Here is a 19,291-nt window from a genome sequence, read left to right as displayed (position 1 = left end):
TTTTGCATGGCTTTCCAGGGGTGGCACAATACATGCTTCAGCCCCTGGTAGGCCTCTGGGGTACCTATGCCCTGAGTACATAGTATACCATATACTAGGGACTCAAAAGGGTACCCCAGAATCCAATCTGGAGTGTACCTAAAGTACATGCAATCAATTTGGAGAGGAAGCAGCTAGGCTGGGGCCCTGAATAGCAGGGTCCCAGCCAGACTAAAGTCGAAAAACAGTGAAACACCAGCAAAAAGTGGGGGTAAACATGTGAAGCAGATCCTACTCTCCTACACAAACCCCCCCCTGCCCCTCCCAACGCAGGGACATTAAATTAACCTTGACCAGTTGAGTCTTCATGTTCTTAGTCGAAATATCTGGAGAGTCCATCTGCACTGGCATGGTTACTCCCAGGTCTATGTTCCACTGTATAGTCCATCCCCTGTAGGGAAACGGACCACCTGAGAGGTTGGGGGTTTTCACCCTTCATCTGTTTTAGCCATAAGAGGGACTTATGGTCTGTCTGAACAATGAAGTGAGTACCAAACAAGTATGGCCTCAACTTATTCAGAGCTCAAACCACAGCAAAGGCCTCCCTCTCAATGGCTGACCAACGTTTCTCTCTGGGGGTCAACCTTCTGCTTATGAAAGCTACTGGTTGATCCTGACCTTCATCATTCAACTGTGACAGTACAGCCCCTACCCCCAACTCAGATGCATCTGGACAATGAATTTTTGGAGTAGTCAGGACTTTGCAGAATGGGAGCAGTGCACATGGCCTGCTTCAGGTCATCAAATGCCTTTTGATAGCTAACTGTCCACTGAACCTTTTTGGGCATTTTCTTAGAGGTTAAATCATTCAGGGGTGTCACTATTGATCCATACCCCTTGACAAATCTTCTATAGTACCCAGTCAAGCCTAAGAAGGCTCTCACCCGAGTCTGGGTAGTGGGAGCAACCCAGTCCATTATGGTCTGGATTTTGCTCTGCAATGGTTGAACCTGGCCTCTACCTACAAGGTGGCCCAGGTACACAACCGGACTCTGCCCTATCTGGCACTTAGCAGCCTTGATAGTTAGGCCTGCTTTTTGCAGGCCCTCCAAAACATTCCTCAGGTAGACCAGGTGATCCTCCCAGGTGGAGCTAAAGACAGCAATATCATCTAGATATGCTGCACTATAGTCTTCCAGGCCTGTAAGGACTTGATTCACCAACCTTTGGGAAGTGGCAGGTGCATTCTTCACACCAAAAGGGCATTACCACAAATTGATAGTGCCCACTAGGGGTAGAAAATGCTGTCTTTGGCTTTGCATCATCAGCTAGTCTGATATGCCAGTAGCCAGTTGTCAGGTCAAATGTGCTTAGAAACTTGGCTGAGGCCAAAGTATCTATTAGCTCATCTGCCCTGGGGATGGGATGGGCATCAGTCCTAGTGACTGCATTGAGACCCCTGTAATCCACACAAAACCTCATCTCTCTCTTGCCATCTGTGGTGTGGGGTTTAGGTACCAGGACTACTGGACTAGCTCAAGGGCTATCTGAGGGTTCAATAACTCCCAAATCCAACATATTTTGGACTTCTGTCCTTATACAGTCCCTGACATGGTTAGGTTGCCTGTAAATCTTATTCTTCACAGGCAGACTGTCCCCAGTGTCCACTTCATGAGTGCACCAGGTGGTCTGACTTGGAGTCAGAGAAATATGTCTGTACTGACTGAGAAGTTTTCTGCAGTCAGTTTGCTGCTGGACAGTGAGGCTGGCTGCCAAGGCTACACCATCAACTAACCCATCATCAGGGTCACTCTCTTCCTCCTGTCCCTCATCTATAGCCATGAGCAAGCCCATGTCTGCCCCGTCAACATATGGTTTAAGTCTGTTGACATATGGTTTAAGTCTGTTGACATGAAGTACCCTATGGGGACTCCTAGGGGTTCCAAGGTCTACCAAGTAGGTGACCTCCCTTTTCTGTTCAACAATTGTATGCGGGCCACTCCATTTTTCCTAGAGGGCTGCTGCGGCCACAGGCTTCATCACTCACACTTTCTGTCCTGGCTGATAAACAGTCAGTACAGCCTTTTGGTCATGCCAGGCCTTTTGTAATTCCTGGCTAGCCTCAAGATTTTTAGTAGTCTTTTTGATGTATTCAGCCATCCTGGAGCGGAGAGCAAGTACATAGTCCACTATGTCCTGTTTAGGGGGTTTGAGAGGTAACTCCCATCCCTCCTTCACCAAACACAAAGGACCCCTAACAGGATGGCCAAACAAAAGTTCAAAAGGGCTGTAACCAGTCCCCTTTTGTGGCACCTCCCTCTAGGCAAACAAAAGGCAGGGCAAAAGGATGTCCCATCTCCGCCTAAGCTTCTCTGGGAGAACTTTGATCATGCCCTTTAAGGTTTTGTTGAATCTTTCAACTAAACCATTGCATTGTGGGTGATAGGGTGTGGTGAACTTGTAGTTCACTCCACACTCCTTCCACATGGCAGTCAAGTAACTAGACAAAGTTTGCATCCCTGTCAGATACTACCTCCTTATTAAAGCCTACTCTTGAGAATACACGCGAGAGCTCAGTAGGCTGATCTGTATTCGGAGTCAGGTGGGAAGGCACTGCCTTAACCCCACTGCTCCTCCTCTTGCGAGGCACCTGGTCCATTCTTCCAGAATCCAGGGCCTGTCCAGTGTTAGACATTTTGGCCTGTGACCTAGTCACAGCAAAGACATGAGCAGGGATCATTAACATTTCTGCATGTGTCCTGAGCTCCACTTCAGCCCAAGCAGAAGTTTCTAGATCATTGCCAAGCAAGCTTTGTACTGGTAGGTCTGCACTGACCACAACCTTCTTAAGGCCAGTTACCCCTCCCCAGGAGAAGTTAACAACTGCCAGAGAATGGTCTGTTCTGACATTGCTAGCATTGGTCACTTGGTGCATTTCACCAAATATAATCTGCCCATTATCCACAAGATCTTTTGTCACCATAGTGACACTTGCTCCTGTGTCCCTGAATGCCAAGGCCTCTTTTCCATTTATCAAAGGCTGCTGTCTGTATTTGCCCAAGTTACTAGGACTTACAAAGGAAGACATATCCATGACTCCATCACAGACTAGGACAGCCTGAGTTCGAACTCTGACTAGGCCAGAGTCCATCTCAGAACCCAGGGTCAACCCTACTACACCCTTATTCTGAACATTGCCACCACCCATTGTAGCTGCACTAGGGGGAACAGTTGCCTTAGGGGCAATGGTGGCTGGAGTTGAGTCTTTGGACTTGGTGCAATCACTTGTCCAGTGAGTCTTCTGTTTACAGATTTTGCACCATGGTTTCTTTTGGCCTTTTCCATTGTTAGACTGTGAATCCCCACCTGAAGAAGATTTTTGGGGACCTTGTGAACACTTCTGGACTTTACCCTTCTTCCCACCCTTATCAGAGTTTTTAGGATCTTGCTTCTTTGGGTCATCACCTTGGTTCTGTACCTTCTGCCTCACCCTGGTTCTGACCCACTTGTCTGCCTACTTTCCCAATTCTTGGGGAGAGGTCAGATCTGAGTCCACCAGGTACTGGTGCAACAGCTGATTTCGACAGTTGTTACGGATCTGCTCCCTCACAATCAAATTGTACAATCCTTGGAAGTCATGCATTTTGCTGCCAAGTAACCAACCTTCCAGAGCCTTAGTAGCACAATCTACAAAGTCTACCCAGTCTTGATTCTGTGCCTTTTGGGTATCCCTGAACTTTAACCTGTGTTGCTCAGTGGTTAGGCCAAACCCTTCAATCAAGGCACTCTTCAGACTGTTGTAATCATCTGTCTCCTCCTCTCTAACAGTGAGGAGCTTTTCTCTACCTTTGTCTTCAAAGGAGAGCCATAAGATTGCTGCCCACTGCTCCTGGGGGACCCTTCGAACTTTACAGGCCCTTTCCAGTGCAGTTATCCATTTGTTGATGTCATCCCCACTCTGGTAGGGAGGGACAATCTTATTCAGGTTTCTATGGTCATGAGACCTCTCTCTATCTCTAGCGATGTTGCTGCCACCATGGGACTCTAGTCCCAACTTTTTTTTTGGTTCTGTAGAGCTCTAGGGCCTCCTTATCTAAGGCTACCTGCTTCTTTCTGATTTCAAGCTGAGCTTCCTGGTAGGCCTCTGGGGTACCTATGCCCTGGGTACATAGTATTCCATATACTAGGGCCTCACACGGGTACCCCAGAATCCAATCTGGAGTGTACCTAAAGTATATGCAATCAATTTAGAGAGGAAGCAGCTAGGCTGGGGCCCTGAATAGCAGGGTTCCAGCCAGACTAAAGGCGAAAAACAGTGAAACACTGGCAAAAAGTGGGGGTAAACATGTGAAGCAGATTCTACTCTCCTACTCCCCTGCCCCTCCTTTATCCGACCATACCTGCATCTTCTCTTCCTTGAAGGGGATATTTTTACCCTCATGCTTCTCCTCTTTCTTGGAGTAATATTCCTGAAGAATGTCCTGCAGCAAGCGGTGCACCACTTCACACTGCAGCCAGGCCTTTTTCTGCACCATTAGTTCATTCTGAGCCTGAAGAGGAGCAAGAAACTGTTTACAGAGAAGAGGGATAAATCATGGATGATGTGTTTAGAGGGTGCTTGAGGAGGTGGGGTGGAGAGGGCTAGAGACTGAGGGTTAAGGTCACTGTTCTCGTGAAAGGAGAGTGGCTTAAGGTTGGCGAGGGAGGTGCTATAAAGAGATACATGTCATTGCATACCTGGGCAGTGTTTGTGTTCACTTGCAAACATGAAGCCAAGGTGTGAAGAGGGGTCATGCTCTATGGCCAGGGAGACATGCTGGGCACAGTGGTTTTACAAAGAGGATCCACTATGGCATATTTTTAGTTTATGTGTATATCTTCATTTTATGCTTTTCATATAACCTAGGTGTATGCTTCTGCCCCACAAACGCTACAGAAACACAAGGGAACCCCATGTATATATAGGGACCAGGGGTGCGTAATGCTTTAAAGGAACAAAGGACCCTAAACCAAATATATATAGGATTTTACTGCTGAAAACAATTATGCCCAGATGCAACGTTCAGTAGACAAATTAAAATCACATTTATTAAACAATTAAACCCAAATCGGCGGGTGAAGACATAAAACACAAAGGACACAAAATTAAATAACCCAAAAGACTCAGGCAAAAACGTGTGAATCAAGAAAATGGTTACTTACAAATAACCTACAGCAGCAGTATTTCCCATCGTTTAAATGTGTTTTCCGGAACAAATATGCCTTAAAAATGTGTGCTGGCATTCTGCATATAGGCAGAGACCTTTAAGGTTTTTGGATATTAATAATGGTCCTATCATAGAAAATGCTCAAATGGCTCATGCAAAGTAAAAGTAATGATCTCAAGAGCAACAAAGACTAAGCTTACTGTATCACTGGATATGGCCCTCCATTCTCTCCTTACATCTTCTCAACTTTCCTTTAACCATCACCACTTGTTTAAACACTCATCTTACCGAGTGCAGCTCCTTCTTGAGGTCAAGGCTGATGCCGCTTTCATCAAATTGCTGAGAAACCTCCAGCAGCAGTTTGGTGAACTCTGGGTACTGGGTCAGGTCATCTTCCATTAGATGGCACAGAGGAATCCGGCTGCACACTGGTGAAAATAGGACTGAGTCATTAGAGAAAAGGCATCATCAACAGATGGAATGTCAGAGAAAATACAGCATCAATTGAGAGTAGGCATGCTTAGCCAATACAGAGAGGCAATGCTAAAGTCAACAGAGCAAATATATCAACAGAAAACAGGGCATTTTGTTAGCAATAGAGAAGTACTTCAATAGACAAAATAGTTTATCACTAAAGCACTTAATCAATAGCCCAGGGATACGGACGAAAGAGAGATGCTTTGTGGATACAAGCATTACCTGTATCAACAGAAGTGACACTTCATTAATAGGGAAAATAGTCAATTAAAAAAAGAATGTCATCAATTAAGGGAACCTCAAAATCTATGGCAGTAAATGCTATATGAATACAGGCGCACATTTTGGGAACAATACCTCATCACAGAGAATGTATCAATTGAGGAAATGCCTATACAAAAGATTGTTAACAAAAAAGAGCATAGTTAATACAAAACTACATTTCCCATGACCTTTCTAGGACGTCATGTTCCACACACCAATCACCATGAACCTAGTGCCATAAATATCCACAACATCATATTAGTGTCTCATTTTTTCCTGCTGCATCTAGAGATAAGTAGATTTATTTCAATAATTTTTCCCTTCCGTCCACTTTCCCGCACCCAGAGGGATTGCTCAAGAGGAGGGAAGGTGCACGCGCTCGGCCTAACAAACGGCCAAGGTGTGTAGTCCTTTGTCTCGCAGCCAGTAGCAAAAACAGAGCCTGGATGGCAGCTCAATTATATCGGGCATCGAGCAGTGGCGGCTCCGCCGCTAAGGCGGAGGAACATCGCCCCACTGCTTTCATCAGTGGAAATAAAGGAAAAATAAAATAACAAGTTATTTTATTTGTTCCTGCTGTGGGTGTTTTTGCAGGGCAGGGCTGCTCTGCTCTCAGAGCAGGAGGGAGGAGTGGTGGCCACATTGTAAGTGCACAATAACTGACTGGCTAGCCCTCTTGTGTCGGCCAGTCATGCGTACATGTTCTCCACCCAGGCTGCATTACAGAATGGGTGGACAACATGCTCAGGCTCCCATTCCTCGGCTGAGGACCGAACCACAGCGCTTACATTAATCACAACGCTGCAGTGCAGCATTGTGATTGGTCAGGGGAGCCTGGATGTGCTTCCTGTTCCTGGCTGGGAAGACGGAGGAGGGACGTAACGAAGAGGTACGTTTTTTTCCTTCATTATTTAAAAAACCCTCTCCCCCAACCCAAGCCCCTGATGCGTGCTGACCACCACTGGCATCGAGATCACGCCGCAAGCTCTCGGCAGGTTATAGAGCCACCTCACAATATCCTTATCTTGCTGCTACTTGACTGAGAAATTCTCCTCACTCACACAGAGGCACTGAAATCTTTCCTACGCCCTGAAAATCTGGGGCAAGTAAAATAAATATACAGGTTTTGCCTAAGAGGCTGAAATTTCTCACCTCCTGACTAGGCGGGCTGAAATTTAAGGGGACACCCACCCTCATAGTAGCTTGGATACAGACCGGTATGTGCTTTAACTTGTGTACAAACCCTGCAGAGAAATCATATGTTTTTCCACCTGAACACGATTGCATATTCCAGTCAAAAGACAATGGCAGAGTCTAACCCGCTCACTGAAGATACATACGAGGAGTATGGAGACGATTAATATTTCTTGGAAGACAGCCTTGTTGAGGACCTGACAACTCTGTCCATCAGTCCCTTAACAGAGCACTTGCAGTGGCCTTGCAACCTTTCACAAGGCAGCTACGTAAGTATGCCATGTATATGCCTCGGAGTATTCCCTCCGCGGAACCCAGTGTACTTCCCAATGATACCTACCCCAAGAGAGGCAAGGGAATGGCAACATCCAATAAATGGCTAATGCTGGCGCCCTGGACCGGCTCTCCAAGAACCTCATTCCTGATCATGCTTACTCAGCTCTAGAACCTTTCACTAATGGGCTCACTCCCAACAGCAGTCGGTGGACTATATAACTCACACAAGGCTTCCACACACTCTTCCTACTCAGAAGACTCACAAAACTACCCAAGGAACCCTAAAGGCTGGAAACAAGGGTCCTCCCTACTTTAAAGCACAGTACCCTCAAAAGGCATCTAGAGACTCCAAAAATACTGTTGATCTTGATCTGGATGACATAGTCCATCCTCGATTCACTGATAGGCCTCTAATCCCCCCAGTGGCGGTTTGCACTCATGTGAGGCTTTGTAAATGCTAAGACAGGGATGTCCGCAACCGCCTACATGAAGAGTGCCCCAGGCCTGACCTTTCAGGCATGGTGGCTGTTAGAACTGGGGATCTCTAGTTGGCAGAGGTAGGTACCTTTGACCAAATAGGGACCCTTCCTTCTAGTCAGGGTAAGGGGGTACACTCCTAAAATAACCCCTGCTCACCCCCTTGGTAGCTTGGCACGAGCAGACAAGCTTATCTCAGAGGCAGTGTGTAAAGCATTTGTGAATACATACAGTAATCCAGAGACAACACTACAGATGAACACCACACAGGTTTTATATCAAAAATAAGTATTCTTTATATAGACTTATCACAAGACCACAAACAACAAAAATCCACAATACTGTACTTTAAAAATTGTAGAAATAGCTTAGTTCTCTTAAGATGGTAAATGCAAGACTTTAAGTTCAATGTACCTTTGGAAGTGTAACGCTATACAATGAAAGTGTTGCAGGGAAGGTGATGCATCGGTTCCTTACATGCAAGAACGGTGATGTGTCAGGTCCCTACTGATGCGTAGGGGATGTGTTGGTTCTTCTCGGCGTGGGGATGTGATGCGTCGGTTTCTTACTGCGCTTCCGTGGTGATGCGACCAGCAGCGCCGTGATGCGATGAAGATCCAGTGCAATGAAACAAAAATGGCGTCTTCTTGTTGCGACACGATGCGTGCAAGCCCCGCAGCCGTGCGGCGACTCAATGATTCTTCTGAGCCACGACAGGCCTTGCGACACGCTTCTCCGGTGACGTGACAGCGTCTGATGCGATGGCGACACTCTTCTCCGGTGATGCGAGACGCTTTGGCGATGCGAAGCGACATCGGCGACACCCTTCTCAAGTAATGCGACGACAGCGGCTGCGACATGCTTCTTCTTCGTGAGTTGCGCTTACAGCTCCTTGCGACACGCAGTCCCTCAGAGGGCCCAACACAACAGCAAGCACATCAAAAGAAATCTTGGGGAGCTGGTTGGTGAAGTTTGTTGCCCCTGAGACTTCAGCACGAGGCAAGCTCTATCTCAAGCCCTTGGAGATGCTTCACAAGTTGATTTGAAAGTGGCACAAAGTCCTTTCTCCTTTCTTTGGGATTCAGGCAACCACTGCAGGCCAATCCCCCAAACAGCACTCAGATTAGGGATAGTCTCTTCCTCAGTTTCTCTGGTTCCTCTCCTCGGCAAAGGTTCTTCTTGTTTCCCAAAGTGATCTAAAGTTCTGGGGTCTGGGTCCACATTTTTATACTCATTTTTTTCTCTTTGTTCTCTGAAGGCAGAGAGGCCATTGCCTAGTCCAAACCGGTTCTGGTCAGTCCTGGAGCAGTTTGTTGACAAGACTCCTTCTTTCCTTTCACAGTGGTGGCCAGTGACATCAGACGCACCACAGGAGGTGGAGACAGCATTGTGGAGGGAAGGCACAGCCCTATTCAGGTCCCAGGTGCAACTCCTCCCACCCATCTACATGCAGATCTCTCTATTCAGCCCTGTGCTGACTCACCCTGTCTCCTGGAATCCCCAAGCCGCTGTCACTCAAACTCCAGACAAGGAATACACAACCTAGCAGAGGCAGGCTTGGATAGTGAGGCAAGAAAATACCTACTTTCTAAAAGTGGTATTTTCAAACACAGAATTTTAAAACCAACTTCACTAAAAGATGTATTTTATCTTTCTGAGTTCAGGCATACTAAACTCGAATTTCTACCATGTTCCCTGGGTCAGTTAGGATTATAGGATGTTATAATCAAACTGCCCATTCTGGCCTATGGGGAACAGGTAGCCTTGCAATAGTGAAAAACGAAAATGGCTGTAATTCCCTCTCAGGACATGCCACACACATCAGGGCATGTCCTACCTTATACTTACATTGCACCCTGCCCTTGGGCCTACCATAGGGGTGTCTGATATGAAGAAAAGGGAAGGTTTAGGGGCTGGCAAGTGAGTGCACTTGCCACTCAACATGGCAGTACCAGACTGCACACAGGCTCTGCAATAGCAGGCCTGAGACACACTTTACAAGCTGCTCTGGTGGGTGGCACAACCAGTGCTGCAGGCCCACCAGCAGCATTTGATTTACAAACCCTGGGCACCCGCAGTGCACTGTACTAGGGTCTGACAAGTAAACCAAATCCACCAATCATGGAGTCACTAATCCCTACATCAATTTACAATAGGGAGAGCATATGCACTTTAGCACTGATCAGCAGTGGTAAAGTGCCCAGAGTAAAAAAAACAACAACAACAAAACAGGTCAGACAAAATACAGGAGGAGGGCTAAAAAGTTCAGGGATGACCCTGCAAAAAGGGCCAAGTCCAACAGTGGCGGAAACACCAGAACTGGACCTGAACATGGCAACTGTCTTGAAATGTTCCTGATTCTTAGAAGGGAATTGGAGGCCTGTCAAGACAATGTTATGGCTCTCTTAGGCCCCCTTTATAAAATGTCAGCGATGACAGTACAAGCCAAAGAATCAGGTATGGCTATTGATTCTTAAGTCTTAATGGGGTGGGCGCTACACAGCATCTGCCAAATAGGAAACACAAATTGCAATATTTCAGTGGAAAGCAGGAGATCTATTGTCCTCAGAATTCATCCAAAATTATCAGTACTCGCTACGACAGGGTTGGGTCCGATAGTCAACACTCTCCTGTTTATCAACAAGTTTGTTAAAGATCTAGGAAAGTCTGACCACTCATTCACAGTCTTAGACAAGGCCCAGATGTGGCTACAAAAAGTGTTTTAACCACCTTGACAGTTGAGGGGTGGGGGGGGCATGTTAGGCGGTTTGTTTTTCTCTGCAAATATTGAATACAAATATATATGTATTTTTTAAATTCATTATTTCAACCACAGATTTTCAGCCGAGACGGTTGACACAGAAGACAATCACCTGGCCAATTAATATTGCAAGGTCTTCCAGAAGTTTTCAATTTAGACGCTGCAGATGGTCTGACTCTGCAAGAGGGACATTCTTTCCCTCCATAGCACATGGGGTTTGGGGGTCTATTGAAGCAGATATGGAAGAGGAGGGTACCGCTCTTCAGGAAACTTCAACTCAAGGACAAGTTCAAAAGGTAAGACCCGTGCCAGCTTCTTCTGTGACCCTTGGGTGCAGGAAAAAAAGCCTTTCTAGTCACCTGGCAACAGTTGAAGAACAATGCATGGGTATTGGAAATAGTACCAGGTTTAAAAATCGTGTTCTATGGTTATCCCAGGCTGAACTAGGCCCCCTCAAACACTCAATTTTTCCCTCCAACAACAGAATTTTATGGAGACAGAAATCAATCATCTTCTATTGAAAGACCAATTGGCAAGACTCTACCCCACCATGCGGGTTTTTGAAGCAACATTTTCACAGCAACAAAGAAAGGCTGGGGCTCTCGCCCAGTGATCAATTTGAGAGAAGTCAATGGGTGAATCCTTAAAAGCCACTTCAAAATGGAAGGGATCTTCTCTGAGAGAACGACTAGATGGTCCATCTCGATTTAAAAGAAGCATATTTCTTGATCCCAATTTTTCAGCCCCACGGAACATTTTAACAATTCTCTTGGAACATGCATTTGTAAGAGTTCAAAGTTCTGCCATACGGTCTATCATCAGCTCCTTGGTGTTTCACCAAGGTGATGAGCCCTGTAATAGAAAAGCCTCAGGTCACAGGAGTGAGACTGATTGTTTATCTCAACAGCATTCTTTTGATGGCCCAGGACAAAGTTCTTCTGACAACCCATCAGAATTGGACTATCTATATCCTTCAGAAACTCTGTTTCTTAGTGAATGAGAAGAAATTGTTGTTGACCTCGACAGTGCATAGAATGCCAGGGGTTCCAGATCAAGTCAGTGACAGCACAATTCTCACTTCCAGCTCAGAAAATGAAGACAGTGCAGGAAGAATTGAAAGCAACCCTGAGCAAAGACAAAATGTCCCTAAAAGTCTTAGACAGAACTGTGAGAATGCTAGTCTCGTTCATTCAAGCCATATTTCCTGGGCCTCTGCACTGAAGAGCCCTTCAGAGACTCAATATCCCACACCTGCCTAGGGGAGTCTCATACTCAGAACGTATCAATTTGACTCCAGAAACCAGAGAATAGGTGCAGTGGTGGCAGATCTAGACTTTTTCTCCCAGATGGACGCCAGCCAGTGGGTTTGGGAAGCCAGCTGCGGAGAGGCATCCACAGGCAGCTGTTGCTCAACAGACGAATTGAGTCTCCACGTAAACTATCTGAAACTACTGAATGGCTACATAGGGATCAAGACATTGTCTCCTCGCAAATTGAACTGCTGCATTATTCTCCGAATGGGCAACGTGTCAGAGGTCCAGTACAAAGGAGTCACCAAACCCAGAGTACTAGTGGAGATAGCGACACAAAAGTTTGGTGAGAGCGCAATACCTTACGGGTCGCAACAATGTAGTAGCTGATTGGAACTCGAGGTACCTTCAGGATCCAGCGACTGGAAGTTGGACCCAACAATCCAGACCCTACAAGATTGTTGGGGTCCGTGCAATAAGGATCTCTTTGCCTCTTGTCTGAACATGCAAATATAGAAACTTTTCAGTTGGAGACCAGATCCAATGGCTTTGGCCACGGAACACCTTTCTCCAGGATTGGCATGGTCTCATGTAATATGTGTTTCCCCAGTTTGTTATGATTCCCCGAGTATCAGCTCAGGTTTTGAATCAACGTGCAGAGTTGATCCTAGTGAATCCCTCTGGAAAGCGCAAACTGGATGTCTTGAGCCTCTACTGTTGAACTTCCTCTATTTCTAGACTTACTGTTGGACCCACAGGGGTTTCAACATTCATTGATAACTCGGGAACAGCTGTGCCTCATGGCTTGTCATATTTCAGGAGTAGTTGGCTCTTGCCAGGACTACTGCAACACTTTTGAGTCCTTCATTAAATAGTATTGGTTCCCGTCAACCCGTAAATGATATTCGTCAGCTTGGTAAAAATGGATGGGTTGTTGCAATGAATGGGGTCTGGTTCCCGTGCAGGCTCCGATACAATTTGTAATAAACTGGGAAATCTCGTCTTTTTTGTTTAGTACGTTTAATGTGGTTGCCTACTGTGAAAAATATGAAAATAGAGAAGAAAGAAGCATAATCTTCCCCTCAGAGACATTAATAGCATTGAAAATTCTAGACATGTTGGGTAGAAAATCTTTTAGAAGGGGAGAAAACAAAGCAAGTAAAAAAGGAGGACTGGGAGAAGAATGAGCACGCAAGAAGAAGCAAGAAAAGGAGGAAGGAAAGACCAAAACCCTACTAATGGAGGAGGCCATGTATTAGCCTGGTTTTGCAACATAATTCCCTTGAAAAAATATAAGTCAGGAGAGAGTACTGTTGAGTAACTCATTCTTAGGGGTAGGAGAGATCAAGCCAGTAGAATTTGAGATATAGGGCTCTCCATATGAGACAATACATGTATTGTACATGACAGAGTAAGAGAAAAAGAGACCTAAATACTGAAGTAACCAAAACCAAGGTAGACAAGTAAAGACAGCAAACTAGGTTAACCATAGTAGGGTGTAGAAGCTGTGGGGAGTGAAAGAACACCAAATGAGCAATCAGCACAGTAGGGGAGAGAGACACAAAGACAGTGAGATACAGAGACAAAGCATGCCAAAAGAAACAAGCATTGAAAATGCAATAGGTCTCGCCTTTGATTAAGTTAAAGCCATTTGCTTTGCAAATGGTATTGTATAGCAAAGCTGCTATGAAAGAAGCCACGCCTCAAGGTGCCATGAATAAGATTTCGGAGAGCGACTATAAGAACAGCCCCTACAGGGAGGAATCTTGCCTATGGAGAGGGGTTTGCGTTTTCTACACTTCACAATCCTTGTATAAGAACTTTCTGGTGGGAAGATTAATCGGGCCTTCCGAGAAAAAATGAAGTGCAAGCTTCAGTCATGTTAGATGAGACCAGCCAAAGGTTTTGTAGCTGCAAGGAGACATCCATGGATGAGAAACTAGAAGGCAGATTGAAGTGGACTACCAAGACACAACACGACTGCAGGCAATGTCCTTAAAGAAAAAGGATGTGACGTAATGACCAGAGCTGCTAAGCGGGAAGCTGGGGAACGATGTTCGAGTCACGGCGTTGGCTTACCAATGTGTGATTCTGGGCAAATTAGTTAATCTCCCGTGCATTCTAAAAGGCAATGTGTTCGTGTGTGAATGTGCTCTTGTGTAATGTAACTGGGTGTCTTGTAAAGGTCTCTACTACTCTCTCGAGTTCAGTTTGCGCTGAATGAATTTGCTAAACAAACAGCCAGCAGACCTTGTAGAGCAAGAGCCTATTATATCCGTTCATGTAGCGCATGCACAGCAATGAGGTCTCTGTACAGCCCAGTACTGTCCGTGGGGTGGAATGTTATCACTACACACAGAGCGCTGGCAGTGCTGCGCCCAAAAGTTAGATATTGTTTGATGTATCTGAGGAATGCTGTGTTCTTCCTTGTGCAAAGCTGGCAGAGGCACACTTCTGGAGACTCTATAACACGCTGCTTTTACGGTGTCCCCAGACCCCCCCCTCTACACCAACACGTGATGCACTGCATCGCTGTGGCGCACCTCATAGAACATTAGAGGCACAGTAGCCCTCTGTGATACAGAACTGTACTAAAACGGAGCATAGACACAACACGACAGCAGGCAATGTCCTTAAAGCAAAAGGACGTGACGTAATGACCAGAGCTGCTAAACTCTGCACATTACACAACAAACAAGTATCCGTTCATGTAGGGCACGCACAGCAATGAGGGCTCTGTACAGCCTAGTACTGCATTTAAAATTTAAAGCGCATTAAAGCGCAATGCTCCGTTAATAAAAAAAAAACATGTCGTGCCTGCAGTGAGAGTGGCTCACAAAGAAATGAAAAAAGTGCTTAGCGGCTAATTAAGAGACACTGTCTCCCGCCGCAAGTAAAAGATCCAATCCCGGTGGGCGGGGCCAAAAGCGGACAGGGTGGTAACCAGGAGGGACTAAAAAGCCTCCTGAACAATCGTAACACCCGGTTTTGCATAATTGGTGACGCAAAATGACGCGCACCAATGCAAAACACGGGTGGAGAAGAAAACGAGTTTCTGGAATCCTATCGATTCCAAGAAGCCCTCGCAAGACGAGACCTAAAAAACAACTCAGGCCAATATGTTGGGTCTGTGACACATGTACTCTAAGACGCTCAGTGGAGATGCATGGAATGTATTGTCCATAATAAAGTTCATAACATTCAACTGTCAATTTAAGGAAGGGGAGGGATGGTTGTGATTGTAGCGTGTTTCTCAAATGCACATACACAAAGTGTGAAAATAAATATGGTGATGTTTGAAGCCTGAGGTACAAAATCACTCAACTCTCCTTGAGAATTATTTCCTGTTCATATTTGTAAACAAAGTAGTTCCACGAAGCACGCACTCCCCTCTGCCCCATGGCAGATAGATAAGACATCAGCCCGCACCCTGCCGAAAGTGATCAGCTGCAAGGAACCCAAAGCTAAATCAGCACAATGCATAAAGGACACAACATTTCTCACATGCTGATACTGGAGCTACCCACCTTTGACCCGGCTACGGTGCGAACTGTGCAATGAAGGGATGTGGCTCTCCCACGTGCAGCAGGTGTGGCTCTCATCTGCATGTCACCATGGCTCCTTTCCCCTTATGGGTGTAGATGCTCGGGAATGTGGCCTGAGAGTTTCCAGTCAAGCCAAAAACGGCCTACCTCACCAAAACATCTAATACGTGCTAAGCAACAGGCAAATATGCACAGGAATTACAAAGTTTGAGGACGTCCTTTCAGTAAACGCTCACCAGAGGATCAGCGAACGGTTGGACAGATGTCCCTCAAAATAACGTCCAAGTACCTTTTCCAGCCTCTTTCACTCCCCTTTCCTCCTCTCCCCATCTTCAGTCTCTCCACTGTCTACGACCTCATTTTATTACCCCACCCCTCAAGTGGCAGAACACAACGTGCCTCCTTATCTTCATTTGCTATAACTATTTTGTCTTCATTGGAATTAGAGCATGACAAGGAAGGAGCAGATGCGGCCTAACGGCCAGAGCTGCACTTTATAACTGGGGTACCAGGTTCGAGACCCGGTGTCGGCTCAACATCCTGTGACTTGGGGCACATCTAGTGATCTCTCAGTGACTAAAATACGAATCTACCCTTGTGTCGTGTCTTGCTAATGACCTGCCCCTGACCCCAGGTCACTAAACCTTGGAGATGCGATCCGGTGCTCGTGTAGAGCGCTCTAATGCCATTGATCCAAGTTTGCGCTATATAAAACTGACTAGAATAAAAAAAAGAGAAAAAAGGTCTTTCACCGAACTATGGCAAAGAGAAAAGTAAAACAGACGAATCTGCATTTTTTGACCAACTAATGTTGAATAACGTTATGTGAAAGAAAGAAATGCAGGTGTAGACTTTATCAACGATTTCATAACATTATAACAATTCTTATATTACAACTTTACAAGGGAATATAGTGGCGAACCGTTATACCATAACGGCAACTGTGTAACTCAAAGGAAATGTGCCTTGAAAGAACATGCCCTTCTTTGCTGTCAGTGTGAAGCGGCTCTTTGCACAAAGTCGTAAAATAAAAAATAGTCAGGACTTGTATAGTAAACTCCAAGGACCCAATTTGTGGCTGCAGTTGGGTCGTTAATTCCACTTCGCGCTTTCCTTCCATTGAGCTTCTCACAAAAACGTAATGTCCTGTTCCCCTTCTTCGCAAGACCACAACAACAATTAACATGCTTCCCTGCCACGAGGCACATTTAAAAGTCTAATTCTGAATCATGGGGACCCAAAAATCAAACGCACACCACACCCGCCCAACATACTCTGTCTCTGGTGTACCCTCGTTGCCAACTTAAAGTTCAAAACTTTAATTATGACGGACAGCGCCAGAGTCTACAAGTAGGTTGCTACACAAGGCAGGTCATGGCAGTGTTCAGGAAATCCTGCCACTCAGCAAGCGAGGAAGAGGCTGCAACTAGTTCATACGCCATGAAACCGGCACACTTGCCATCTACTGTTTAAAATGTACTTCTTTGAGAAAGGAAAAGGGGTAAAAGGAAAAGCTGGCACTCACATTCAGTTGAACATGGGGGTCTTCCTTAAAGCGGTCCTTGGAGAGGGGCGGCTGACAATAGAGAAGGCTGCAGAGGCTGCACCCTCTTTCTGAGCAGCATTCTAGGAAGAGGAAATGCGCTTGCATCAGTGCTCTTCTCGAAAGGAAGCCGTGGACTCGGCAGAGAGTAGCACCGGCTTAAGATGCCCAGCGGCACCGTCACACGTGAAACCGTCAGACAAACGGAAAGCGCAGGAAAGGCAGACAACCCGCACACCCTTCGGGATATTTCAGCCCCTCTGATTCGCCCCCAGGTCATGCCCACCTTGACTGAAGCTTACAGGGCGGTCACAATTGGATCGCAATCGTTTATGGGGGCGCTGCCACTTTAAAAAGTACTGCAATAATCATGCGAATTGCCATAAAAGTATCACAGCCCTGTCTGTACCTGTTGTCTACGTGAATTCCGGGGAGGAAATAATACGCTGCCACCAGTCTTTAACAAGCGCTCGCCAAGCAGCCGTGCGTTTATTTTTGCTTCGCGCTTTCACTTTAAAGTGAAAGCGCGATGCAAAAATAAACACGTGTCACCCTGTCTGCTTTTTTGTCCGGCCCAATCAGAGAGCCGGACTGGCGCGTGCAAGGCAGTGTGACGAAGCTTCTGATAAGAAACTTTGTCACGACAGCCGTAATGCAGGCGAGCCAGTCCGGGTGGGCTGGCCAAAGAAGCAAAAAGGAGGCACCCTTGAAACCTTATTTCCAATGGCAGCCCACCGTTTAACATAAACGGTGACGCAAGCCAATGGGAATAACGGGCGGGGCTTCAAGCTCTTTTCAGAAAATACTCATCTGCAATAAATCTCGCCGAGCGAGCTGTGCATGTACGCAGCAACGCTAGGCGAGACCTAAAAAGTACTACTTAAACAAACCGATTTTATGGACAGCAGACTGAGGGCTACAGACCATGCCATCCACTCCGAGGGACAATGGAAAGCCCTATATTCACGTTGTTCAGTGCTTAACATTTTGCTGTAGGCCCACTATTATGTAGTACTCACCTTCTTGCAGGATCTTGGAGTACTCCCCGGATGCAGATGTCATGTTGCTTCCTGTTCAGTACCAACAGGCCTTTATCTAGGGTAGAATAGCTAAAGGAAAATAAAAGAAGAGAAATAAATTAAAAAGACAACTAGTGGGTGTCCTTCACAGATGCTGGCCCTCCACTAGGGCCGTAAATTTGCACCTAAATCCCATCCTCCATTATTCTCCAACATGGTACCTACAACTAGAGTTCCAAACCTTTCAATGTACAACCCAAAGACTGTATTGAGATGTGGGGACCCGAAAGAAACCACTGAAAAGGCTCGAGGAGGACATGGTGTACAATAAGGATTACATCCTCAGATTTTTCCCATATTTTTGGCAGGTCAAAACTCCTGGAATTTAACAGGGGAAACGATCTGGTAAACACCAGGACATGACCATTTTGGTAAGCCCAGCACCATCTTTTATGTGTTATGTCCCATTCTGGAAGGCAAAACTTGTAATTTATACCTTTTATCATGCCTGTTAAAGGACAAACTCCAGGGGACTGGACGTAAACACACTGCTAGACTCCAAGATGTTTGACCTTTTGAAATTCACGAGGTTGGAAACCTCAGGGTGTAGCATGTACTCCACCCCGTACTGAAAAGGTATGACATCTCATACAACTCGTAATTATGCTCCTTACGCAAACGGTTTGCACAGTGATCGCAATTTAATGAAGACTTCACAATTGAGGTTCACATTTTCATTGGCTGAGAAGGCAGCAAAGTTACTAGGCACTGCACAATAACAGATATTGAAGGTCTATTGTAGTTTATGAGATCTATCATGTCTTATAGAGACATAGATTGTATTTAAAATAAGGGCTGAGGAAAACATAAGTCCTGGAGAAGATGCCAAATTAACCAGTTTCTGAAACACACATTTCATGAAAAAAAGTGTTTAATAACGTTAAGGTGCTTGTTCTCCTGCGCTTCCAGCAAGTTTGCACATACCCAAACCTCTCTGCATTAACAGCAGCCAACACCCAACTTTCTCATACAGTCCTGCAATCACCCACACAACACTCCACACTCACTTGCATAGTCTTCAATATCTGCTCACTCACCAAACACACCACAGAGATAGGGACCTGCTGCACAACAATGCCCTGGACCTATTTTTCCTCATGGAAACTTGGCTGAACCCTGCATGGGCACCTGCCTTTGCCATAGACATCGCTCCCTGGCTCCAATATCACCAGGCAAGACAGACTCCCCAAGCCCGGAGGCAGAATTACTATCATCCACATGAGCGTCATCAGCTGAACC

The 19,291-nt window shown here is 45.9% G+C and overlaps 1 protein-coding gene across 5 annotated transcripts in view; it reads right to left on the bottom strand.

Annotated features, from left to right (window-relative positions):
* LOC146830533 (HAUS augmin-like complex subunit 4) overlaps positions 1–19,291 on the bottom strand; it is a 168,646-nt gene that overhangs the window by 134,589 nt on the left and 14,766 nt on the right. For 2 of the 5 annotated variants that reach the window (XM_085604738.1, XM_085604739.1), the window contains exons 2-4: positions 17,993–18,082; positions 5,475–5,614; positions 4,380–4,529 (exon numbers count right to left, since the gene is read on the bottom strand). In XM_085604738.1, the coding sequence (XP_085460864.1) occupies positions 4,380–4,529; positions 5,475–5,614; positions 17,993–18,035 (333 nt within the window). In that variant the 5' untranslated portion in view covers positions 18,036–18,082. Of the gene's footprint in view, positions 1–4,379; positions 4,530–5,474; positions 5,630–17,992; positions 18,083–19,291 lie in introns of all 5 variants that reach the window. The other 3 variants (XM_085604736.1, XM_085604737.1, XM_085604741.1) reach the window with 2 other exon arrangements.

This window comes from Triturus cristatus, chromosome 5_1 (genome assembly GCF_964204655.1).
Source record: "Triturus cristatus chromosome 5_1, aTriCri1.1, whole genome shotgun sequence".
NCBI classification, from domain to species: domain Eukaryota; kingdom Metazoa; phylum Chordata; class Amphibia; order Caudata; family Salamandridae; genus Triturus; species Triturus cristatus.
This window is presented reverse-complemented; position numbering and strand designations above follow the sequence as displayed.